Source organism: Stigmatopora argus, chromosome 3 (assembly GCF_051989625.1).
Source record: "Stigmatopora argus isolate UIUO_Sarg chromosome 3, RoL_Sarg_1.0, whole genome shotgun sequence".
Lineage (NCBI taxonomy): Eukaryota > Metazoa > Chordata > Actinopteri > Syngnathiformes > Syngnathidae > Stigmatopora > Stigmatopora argus.
Window position 1 is genome coordinate 1634983 of NC_135389.1, and position 12165 is coordinate 1647147.

A 12165-nucleotide genomic window follows, 5' to 3' on the forward strand; every position below is an offset into this window, starting at 1 on the left:
GTTAAGACCTACCGTATGCATGCATGTACATCTATGTGTATGTATGTATATATGTGCTTATATATATATGTATATGTATATATATATATATATATATATATATATATATATATATATATATATATATATATACAGAAGCTCCCCTACTTACGAACGCAATTGGTTCCGAGCGATTGTTCATAAGTTGAATTTGTTTGTAAATTGATTCAGTGCTATTGGATTGGATAACTTTATTCATCCCGTATTCGGGAAATTACATTGTGACAGTAGCAAGAAAAGGCATAGTTATAAGTTAGACAGTACAGTCGCAAAGGCCGCACAACAACAAAGCAAAAGCCAAAAGTACAAAGCAAATCAAAGTAAATGGAAACTGGAAAATGGAAAAAAAAAAAACTGGAACCACACACAGGAAGTCTTCCACAAGATGGGGAACTTCTGCAGACTGTGACCGAGGTAGAGAATATGCAGTCACTCTTCCAAGCTTATCTGCACAGTTCCTCAGTAGTCTGGAGCTGAAGACAACAGTTGCAGAGTAGGGCACCTCGACTCCGTTGCTAGTAAGCGCCGACAGCTCTTCCATCTTATCCCACGATGGAACGGTTGGTCAGAAGCGTTGCCTCTTCTCCCGGCACTTTTGTCCAGCTCCGAATCCCCGGCGGCACCGAGGTGTTGCTCCTTCCGCTCCGTATTGTAACAGCTAGTCCCATGTGTGTGACAGCGTAGGCATGGCTGAATGGTTCCAAAAAAAAGAAGTAGCCGAAAGAAGCCAGGCTAACAGAACAAGGAACGTTGTAAAAACATTAAAGTAAAAAATATAAAGTACAAAGTAAAGTAAAAAGGAATGTATTAAGAAATATTAAAATGTAATTAAAAAAAGATAGGAGGGCTGTAAATAACGAAAAACATAAGAGTGTACAGAGCTACTTCCACTGGCTCCCGCGTGAACGGCGCCATCTTGGAAATATTTTGTATTATAATTTATGTTTAAGGCCGATATAAGTATATTGAAGGTTTATATAAGTGCATTTGTATGTTTAAGGCTTGTATAAGTAACACGCATTGGTTTGTACTGAAAAAAAAACATTTAATAAAATGGAGAGAATATGTACAGTACTGTAGAGAGAGAGAGAGATTTATGTATTAGAAACTGGCCAAAAGAAGCGACCTAATGACGATTGCAGTTTTCTTCTTTTTTTCATCATAAATGATGCGATAGCACTGTATGGCATCATTCAATTGATTTGCAAACTTTGTGCAACGTTCAATATTTGGGTCCTGCTGCTCGATCTTTCTGTTTATAAATGGTACTGACGCTCGAACGATTCAATGCCCGTGAAACGCTCACCACTCTCAGGCGCATCAAGCTTCGTTATTATTGCCACTCGTTTCAAATGAAATGGCTTGCCTCTTCCTTGCAACTCCCTCAATAGAAGCCTTTAGCTTTTTACCAACCATATTCAATATTGGATGCATGAGATATTTAATGATACAAATGAAAAAGGTTCTTTGCACACTGGAGATACATTCACGCACTTCCGCATTGCAACGAAGAAGAAGGTAGATGCTGGGTGAGCTGAGCTCTCACAGCGCCAGGCGTCGGTATTAGCGGCGGAAAGAAGTACTACTCCGAAAAAGGCGCGAAATACAAAATTGGACTTGCGAACATTTTTGGACTTAAACGCAATTTGCAGACATGTTCGTATGTACCGTTGTTCGTAAGTTGAATGTTCGTAAGTAGGGGAGCGTCTGTATATATATATATATATATATATATACATATATATATTGTTATATATGTTGCTGAAATATATATATATATATATATATATATATATATATATATATATATAGATCAGCAACACACTTATTTATATATTTATTCATGTATTTATTTATTAACTTACTTATTACCTATCTATTTATGTCTAAAATGCCTTTTCCTATTTCTGCATCCTCACCCTCTTGCTACTGTGACAACGAAATTTCCTGAATACGGTATGAATAAAGTTATCCAATCCAATCCAAAATGGCACCAAAAGTGCAATCCCAGAACTCCTCGTCAAGTTGAAAGAGTCTTATCGGACCTTTTTGGCCCGTGGCACTCCGAAACAGCTGGCAGGTATGGGTTGACCAAATGGCACGCAACTCTGGTGGTCACTGAGGTGGAAAAAAACACAGACATGGAACAAGTTAATGGAGGCCATGTAGAAAGACTTCCGGGCGGTTTGAATGTAATTTGGGTCCACCATCTGGCGTCTCAGGAGGGGAATGCAATGCACCACCAACACTGTGTATAGTGGGAATGGGGTGTACTTACCTCAACTTGGATAGTTCTCAGTTGTTAGGCCAAATACTTTGAAGACCTCAACTGCATTGACAACGTATGGAGATCAATGACAGTGCCTCTGGTTTGGCAGACCGGGGTGGTGGTGCCCCCTTTTTTTAAAAAGGTGGGATGGAGGGTGTATTCCAATTAAAGAGGGATCACACTCCCTGTGAAGGTCTATTTAGGGATACTTGAGAGGAGTTACCGTGAAGAAGTCCGTTGAGGCTTTGAGGATCTTTGGTTTCTTGGCCTCAGTATTGCATCTCTAATCTGAGACCATGGTCAACAGTCGGAGAATGGTCAGGGATGAGGTCCTTCCCCAAGGGAAGAAGTTTTCAAGTATATCAGGGTCTTGTTTATGATTGAGCAAAAGCAAAGGATGGATCAGTAGATTGACAGGTGGATTGGGGCAGCATCACACTGATGCAGAGTGCATCGGTTCGTCTTGGTGAATTAGCTGAGCCGAAAGGAAAGCCGAAGCTCTCTATTTATTGGTCGATCTAGATCCCTACCCTCACTTATGGTCACAAGCTGAGGGTTGTCACTCAAGGAACAAGATCCCAAGTTCAAGCGAGCGCAATGAGTTTCCTCTCCAAGGAGCCCGGGCCATCTCTCAGAGATGGGAAAGGAGAGGCTTGGAGTAGAAGCACTTGTCTTCCGCATCAAGGTGAGCCAGGTGAGGTTTTTTAGGCTCCTGATTGGGATGCCTGCTGGACTCCTCCCTGATGAGGTGTTCCAGTCATGTCCGACCAGGAGGAGGCCGTGAGGCGGTCTGCGGACACAGTAGGGAGACTGTCCTTTGGATGATCTTGGAAGAGATTGATGAAGTGAGTGAGGAAAGGGAAGTCTAGATTTCCCTGCTGAAGCTGCTGCCAGAGCAACCTGACATTGGATGAGATGAAAAGGGATGGAATTTTCTCTTGTGTCCACAAATAGATTGGCCACCTGCCCATAACAAAATGTGTTTCGCAACCAAAAAAAGCAGCAGGTCCCGGACTCAAATGTTCTTCTAACATGTTTTAGGGATCGAACCCTACACATGGAAAAGGTCTATGAATTTAGTTCAAGAATATATACTGGACTGAAGGGGGACTGAAAGTTATAACATTTATGTGCTGATCCTGTGGACCTATTTTTTTCCTTTCAGCTTTCATTTGTTGAATTTCAATCTGATTGGAAGGGCATCCATTTTCTTGTCAGCAAATCTGTTAAGCTATGCTCATTGCTTGCTCAATTTATAAATCTTTTTTAATGTTATTTGTGTCCTACAGTTGGACATGGTCTCACACTCACCTTTAATAAGATTGTTCTTATTCTTTGAATAGTCATATAGCTTGATAGAATTTGAGTCATTGGTGAATTTAAGATTCAAGATTAACCATTACCGTTTATGTTTCAACAGAGAAATTAAGACAGGATCCAAACACAGTCAAAATGTGGACACTATCAGCCAATGACCTGAGTGATCATGAGGTAGTAAGTCCTATATATACAATAGAGCAGGGGTGGCAAACACGTGGCCCTTGAGCCGCATGCGGAACCCGGCCACAATGAATGTGACTCTTTGCTCCTTATCATATTTTACATATACAGTGGTACCTCGACATACGATCTTAATCCGTTCCGGGACTGAGATCGTATGTCGAGCTTTTCGTAACTCGAGCGGACGTTTCCCATTGAAATGAACTAAAAACAAATTAATTTGTTCCAACCCTCTGAAAAAACATCAAAAACAGGATATTGGATTGGAAAAAAATGTTTTATTTCTAATAATTCACCATCTATTAACAAAGTAACACATAACTAGTGGTTTAATAGTAATTAAATGTGTTTAATAGAAGTACAATTAGAGCATATCGCGGAGGGTAGAGACAGCGACCTACACGGAGGCGGGGGGGGGGGTGTTTGGGGAGACTTTATCCACGGCAACAACCCACTCGTAAACGAACAAACAAATTTAAATTAACTTGAATTAATATATACAGACACTCAAACATACGTTTAATGTAACTATACACAAAACTAAATTCTATTTTTTTTAAATTTATTTTTTTACCTTCGTTCTAGGTGGGTTAGCTGTTTGCCACGCCTCCACCCTCACGTTCGCTATCGATGGGCTGTTTGCTGTTGTGTTCCCTTCAAAATAATCCGAAAATTATGCACACAAATGTCCTCACAATAGGATAACGCACGACCACTTGCCAACGACAAGTAGTCTTGAATGAGCGATCAGGGGGCTAACAGGCTAAGGAAGCAATAACAGCCTACCCACGTATTGATTGTGGGTAATGAAGTTTTATTGTGAGAAAGGGAGCCATTGCCTATCGGTGTTGTGTGCATGAGTATACTTCATTACCCAGAAAGCCCTCTTTTTGCCCGCGCATGCGCGTTGTGCGTTTCCTGGTCGATGCGTAGGAGAAACTACAAGTCTGAATAAATCGTTGAGTGCTCGTAGATATCTGTTATACACGAAAGAGATGCGGCAAAAAAAGACAGTGCGCTACAATGATAAACAGCCTCTCATGTCATGGCCACCTGGCTTGGTCGCATCTCAAAATTTTGGTCGTATCTAGGGCGAATTATTCGATCGAAATTTTCATCGTACCTCGAGCATGACGTAGGTAGAGCTGATCGTAGGTTGAGGTACCACTGTACTGTTGCTCTTTGCCTCATTTCATGTTTCTCTTATTTTTATTCTCTCTTAAAACACTCAATTTCATCAGGGCCCATAAAAACAAATACGAAATTATGTTTAAAAAATAATTAGGCACATTTGATTTTTTTTTATGCTGCTTCCGACGTAAGGGACCGCCAATCATCTCCACAGAGGTGGCTCTTTGATTCTCACAGTTTCAAATTTTTGCTCTTTGTCTAACTTGTTTGCCATCCCTGCTGTAGAGCCTTCTATGAATGTCTGAAAACTGCAAAATACTAGGCCATGCAAGAAAATCTTTTGCCCTTTGCCATCAACTATTCCTCAAGATGTACTCTGTTCATGTGTCCTGCCCATGGGGTGGAGTTTTCTAAACTAAAACCTGCTTGGAAACTAGCTGAAAATCATACAAATTTGAAACTGTGTAGCCTTCATGACCATTTTAAAGTAGTGCTGTCAAGCGATATTTTGTTTATCGAGTTAATTGCATGTAACTTGCCACAATCTCATGTTTAAATGCAGAAATGATTCTAAATTCTGAGTTTTATATAAACTTATTATCAAAGGAGTTGACCAATGCGCTTAGATTAATTCCAATTTATGCTTCGTTAAAAACAACAACTACCTAAAACGTCCCTCACATAAAACGCTACTCCAATCAAAAAAGTTGCTTAATAAAGACACAAATCTACCTCCTTACTTTTGCAGGTGTTTTGTATTACACAAGTAACAACTTTATACAAATCTGAAGTTTATTAGCCTATGAATTTTTTTTCAGTTTGTGCATTTAATGAACGGTGTTAAATTGCCAAAATAAAACTTCCACTTAGTATTCTCTTTTTTTGGATACCACAGTATATACTTAAATTAACACTTTAAACATAAATAATTGACAGCAAATCAAAATTATTTAAACTCGGCCTTTAGTGGCTCCATGGATCAAAAAGACTCAACATTTTATATCAGGGGAAAAATATTTAATTCTTCAAAAGGCTTGTATCGAATATGACACGTTTGACTGTAAAGTGTTAAATATATCAGTTGTTGTAGTTTATTATTAAAATTACAAACATGAAATGTAGAATGTATTGAACTCACCAAAACAGTTTATCTGTGCATTTCATCACCAGTCAATCCACCTTGGAGTGCCAAATTTTTGGTTAAAAGGTGAAAGTTATGTTTTTGCATGATCCTTCATCTGGTGGAAGCCAAAAATTGTGACCTTTGGGCGGCAACGAGAAAGGCTTCATGTGGAGCTTTTCAACATCAAATCAAATCAAAAGCCTGTATTCTCATCATACACAGCTGTGTATAACGAAATTAGTGGTGCTACTCCACAAATTGCGTTTTCCCAGTTTAAAAAAAAACATAAATAGTGATATAAAAGTATAAAAAGTCACCTCCCGGCTAGGTAAATTCTAAAATATTGCACAATCTAAGATATTGCACAATCTTAGATATTGCACACCCCGAAGTTATTGCACAGAAGGGATTGTGTGTCATGCTAACGCAAGTTCAGAGTCCTGATGGCTGTGGGGTAAAAACTGTCCTTAAGTCTATTTGTCCGTGTTTTGTGCGGCCTGTAGTGTCTGCCAGAGGGCAGCAGCTGGAACAGGTTGTGACCAGGGTGGTATTGGTCCCTGACAATGTTCCTGGCTCTGCTGAGGTAGTGTGGGCTGGCAATGTCATCCAGTGAGGGCAGAGAGCAGCCGATGATCTTCTGGGCAGTGTTGATCACTCTCTGCATGGCCCTTCTGTCTGCTGCCGTGCTTCCAGCGTACCACACTGTAATGCAGTATGCCAGGATGCTCTCTACAGTGGTTCTATAGAAGGTTACCAGAAGCTTAGTGTCAGAGTTGTTCCTCCTGAGTACCCTCAGGAAATGGAGTCGTTTCTGGGCCTTCTTCACCACTGCCGTGGTGTTGGTAGACCAGGAGAGCTTGTCCGTGACGTGGACCCCCAGGAATTTGAAGGACTGGACCCTGTCTACGCATACTCCATTTATGAGGAGTGGGGCCAGATCTGTGCTGCGTTTGCGAAAGTCCAGGATTATTTCTTTAGTTTTCGTGGTGTTTAGTGTGAGATTGTTCACCAAACACCACAAAGACAGTTTTTTGACCTCATCTCTGTAAGGAGACTCATCCCCCCCCCTGAGATGAGTCCGACCACAGTGGTGTCATCGGCAAATTTGATGGAGTTAGACTGGTGGGTCGGTGTACAGTATGTGTACAGGGAGTACAGAAGAGGACTCAGTACACAGCCTTGAGGGGAGCCAGTGCTTTGTTTTCCACATGTTGATTCACAGTTGATGTGTGCCTTGCAGCTTAGTAAATGCTACAAATGGCCTCAGAGTACCCCGTTTTTGTCCACAAAAGGCCAAAGTTACTTATCAGGATTTCACCCAAACCCGCTCTTGACCGTGGCTTCCTAAAACGTGTCTCACCTGGCCACGATAGCTGTACAGAGCCCCAGGACTAAAACAGTACGCTATTGTTACAAACTGACAGAAACAAGATAACTATAATATTTCAATTTCTTCAAGAGCGCATCTGGTTAAGATGAAACTCCTACAATATTGTTATCTCTCTAGGGTATACTGGCTTTCTGAACAGGGCTCTCTTTAGGAAATTAGGGAGTTCATGTACAGTAATCCCTCAGCGTCGGTGGCTCAAGCCCGTGGCGTCAGCCGGGGCTTCGACGGCCCATGCCCCCGGCATCGGACTGTGATCCGGCAGCGAGTGAGCCAGGGGCAGCGACAAGTTTTTTGGAAGACGATGCCAGACATTTTTATTAAAAAATGAACTGAAAATGCCAGCCTGCACACAGATCACATGTGTGGGGATGCTGCTGGCTGGCTTCATGGAAAAGCCAGCCTTAATCAACAAGTTTGACCATCCTCGTGGTTTTAAAAACAAGAACAATGCCTACTTTCTGACAGATTCGTTTATAACAGACAATGGGTTTTTTTAAGTCATTTTGTTACCTGACATGTTTAGTCAGGCGAGTAGAGTTTTCGCGTGAATATCGCAGACAATGGATCCATGATCACAAGAAGACAAAGGACTTGGTCTAAAACTCCCATTTACCATATGTTCACACCTATAAAACTGATTCTGCAGTCTCATTTGCGGGTTTATTTTCATTTTTTTGTCATACATTAGGCACTTTCTCAGAAAAGGCGCTAGGATGACATAAGGCTAGCGTATGTTATGCTAGCTGCGCGTACCTATGTTAGGGTAGCCGCTAGCGTGTTTTTTAAAGACCGCACGAGAAAAATTTAGTTTGATGATGCTTTATTGAGGTAAAAGGTACACTTTGATATAAAGAGTTCGGCGTTTACTATGCTAGGCTCCACTGTCAGTCAGAGTTGCGTATTCCGGAAACTTGATTCCAGCTTTGGCGAAAGCACGAACAACAGTGCTGGCCGACACTTGAGCCGAGTCATCCACAATCCGCAACATGCATCACTGCCAAGCCTTTGATTCTCCTCGCTGTTATATCGGCATCATCAATTCATTCCAAATCCTCACATAACTCGTAAGACGCTGCCTGCCCGAACTACTATGTTGGCCATCCGTTGCATGTGAGAGTTTATTAGCTTTGTTTCTTTATACTAGTCCTGGATGTTTTTTTGAAACCATTCTAATCTAATCTCTCGGGATAGATCCCCTTGTCCAACCCTGTCCATACCTTATATGGTGTCAATGTCCCTACTTGTGCTGTCGTGTACTGATTTTAATGTTTCTACTGTTGATATTTTCAATATCTGTCATTCCTCTCCCTAAAAGGGGTGTGAAAGGCCAATTTTTTTCACCCTTCCAACCCATTGTTTCACTTTTACACTGATTCCAGAGCGCTGTCAATGGCGAATCGGGTTTGTCATAACTGTCCCATTGGGCTAGACCTGGAAAGCATCTCGTTGTACAAAGTATGCACCATATTTACTCGCATATAAGCCGCACCCTCATAATTGTTGAACTTTACAATTTCTCGCGTGTAAACCACCCCCTTATTCACAATTTTCACCTCCATATCCAGTTTTAATAGGAGTACAAATGTGTTACTTTGATCAAAAACATATTATTAGGGTTAATATGCCTGTCTATGTAAATGCAAAATATCAAATTTTTCAATTTTAAAAACGAAGTCTGTCTTGATGAGAACCTGATGCATTTTGACAGATATTGTGGCAGCCATATTGCTTTTAATGTCAAAATATCTCGATTCTTTCGATGGTACATATTAATGGAATAGTTGTCACTTTCGAAAAAGAAATAAAAAGAAAATAAATCTAAGTGGATTTTTTTATTTCAAAATCACACGTACAATCTTGCAGCTAAACCTCAATTCAAAGGAGATTTCAAATGAGCAGTATATACAGGAGGTGTGTCCGTAGCGGTCTACTTTTCACCAACTCTGTGCGTGGGTGCAATAATAGAATGAGATACGTAAACATAGCGCAGGTATCAAGGCTGATATTTTAGCGATCGACCGCAGGACCTTCAATCAGACTTAAAAACAATTGGGATGTGCTGACATGGTAAACAAGCACATATATCAAGGCTACTCGCGTCTAGCCAGTCTGAGCACGTCTAACTTGGTAAGATGGTGGCACCCTAGGTAAGATGGCGGCGCCGTAGGCAATATTCCCTCTAATTTTTCGTTGGTCTGAGCAGAAAGTCAACCTCCCTGAGCGCACTGAGTACCAATGTGAGCGACATCATCGGTACTCGGATGATTCGCCTAAAGACGTTTCGCCGACGGACGTTTGACAGACGGGCAGGTCGCCGAATGGACGTTCCGCCGAACGTTCATTCTACCGAACGGAGGTTTCGCCGAAACGGGATTCGCGCGCTCGCCCCGCCCCCGGATCGTGTGTGTACAAGTTTTTCAACCTCGGCCCGCGGGCCATATACGGCCCGTTAGGATTTTTAATCCGGCCCGCCGCCGGTGTTGTCCAAATTATAGTAAAAATCAATTTTAGTCTACCATCAATGGCAGCCCGGGAATAAGCACTCTTGGGCGGGCAGATGTAGCAGAACCGAGCCGTAAAATGACAGCAATCGGGTCAAATCCATCCTAAAACAGCATTTAATGATTAAATACAAATACTGGAGCTCTTTGGACATTAGAACCGAGCCCAGGGAAGTGAATTCCTTGGTAAAATGTCGTGATGATATCGCGATGGAGGCAAAAAAACGTCTATATACGTCCATTCGCCAAACGGCTCAAAATGCTCTCAAATTCGGTCAAATCCAGCCGAAAACAGCGTTTAATGATTAAATACAAATACTGGGGCTCTTTGGACATTAGAACCGAGCCCAGGGAAGTGAATTCCTCGGTAAAATGTCGTGATGATATCGCGATGGAGGCAAAAAAATGTCTATATACGTCCATTCGCCAAACGGCTCAAAATGCTCTCAAATTTGGTGAAATCCAGCTGAAAACAGCGTTTAATGATTAAATACAAATACTAGTATTTGTATTTAATCATTAAACGCTGTTTGAACGAACGTTCATTCGGAGACCTGTCCGTCTGTCAAACGTCCGTCGGCGAAACGTCTTTAGGCGAATCATCCGGTCACGACATCATCATTGCTCGCTATGGGCACACCAGTATCACACCTGCCACAAGCAGGTGCATGTCAATGTTCCCTCTAATTTTTCATGTAAAACATGTTGTAAAACACGAAAAACATAAGTGGACAGAGCTACTGCCACTGGCTGCCGCTTAAACGGCGCCATCATGAAGAAAGGGGTTTATAAAAATAAAAAATAAAAAATCAGTTTGTTTTTTTTACTGCGCGCCATAGGATTGCTGCTGCGCAGAGAAGACGAGAGTAGTGCGCAATTGCGCACGCGCGCAGCTTAGAGGGAACAGTGGCCGTAGATAAGATGGCCCCATCCGGAGCGAGCTGGTAAATGAGCACATGTATCAGGCCTACTCGCGTCTAGCCAGTCAGAGCACGTCTCACTAGGTAAGTTGGCGGCGCCCGGAGCGAGCAGTGACGGGCACAAGTGATTTTATTCACGTTTAATGCAAAAAACTTTTTTTTTCTTGAATTTCATTCATAAACGTCAAAATACATTTTGTCTAGCGTTTTATCTGTTTATCTCTTTTGAAATAAATGACCGTATCGGCCACATTGTCTTGCATCAGGGCGCCATGGCGTAATGGTGTTATGGCGTTGTCGCTTTGCGGTTCCGTTCATGTCGTGTTTTTATACGCATAAGCCGCACCCTCGATTCAGTCATTATTTTTTGGTCGACAAATGCGGCTTATATGCGAGTAAATACGGTAAATGTATTTACTCACATATAAGCTTTTGTCAGACCAAAAAATGATGACTGAATCGAGGGTATGGCTGATATACGCATAAAAACGACTTGCACGAAACTGCAAGTTGACGACAAATGACACGATGACGTCATTAATTTAAAAATAGAGAAAAAATAAACAGATAAAACGCTAAACAAAATTTATTTTGACGTCTATTAATGAAATTCAAGAAAAAAAATGTACGTATCTTGCATAAAACGTGAAAAAAACTCACATTCCCGTCACTTCTTTTTCTTTTTTCAAATTGAATAATTTGATATTTTACATTTACAATAATCGGACATAGGCTTTGTCATCATCATTGACTCGACAAAAGCCAAATTGTCATCATACCCAGCTGCATATGACGAAATTGTTAAAGTGGGCTGACTATCCACGGATATGGTCTCGATGTCCTCGGGGATATCGTAGGTCCGTTGGTAGTCTGTTGTGATGGATATATCGCATCTCCTTCCGAGAGTAATTAAATCCTGGCGACTGTAGAATAAGTTTACCTCGCAGATGTTAGTAAATAACGAATGACACCAAACTGGAGAGCATTGAGCCGCTGCACCTGTGCGCGCCGCCAACTCTAATTATTTATTTCAAAGACAGGCATATTAACTTCCTTATGATATTGACCCTGACAAGGTGCTTTTGATTCATACAGTATCTCAGAAATACCACTTGTGATGATTTTTTAAAAAGATTTTGCCTTCAAAGGAGACTTTTTGCACCAGTGAATCGTAATATAACATAAACAAATTTAAATGAACTTGGATTACGATGCAGACACACTCAAAAATAAGTTTAATCTAACCTCACACTAAACATAATTCTAATTTTGTTTTACATTTTTATACTTTC

General features: G+C 41.2%; 1 protein-coding gene across 4 annotated transcripts in view; it reads left to right on the forward strand.

Moving 5' to 3' along the window:
• ciapin1 (cytokine induced apoptosis inhibitor 1) overlaps positions 1–12165 on the forward strand; it is an 89010-nt gene that overhangs the window by 27564 nt on the left and 49281 nt on the right. For all 4 annotated transcript variants that reach the window (XM_077595462.1, XM_077595463.1, XM_077595460.1 and 1 more), the window contains exon 6: positions 3729–3799. In XM_077595462.1, the coding sequence (XP_077451588.1) occupies positions 3729–3799 (71 nt within the window). The remainder of the gene's footprint in view (positions 1–3728; positions 3800–12165) is intronic.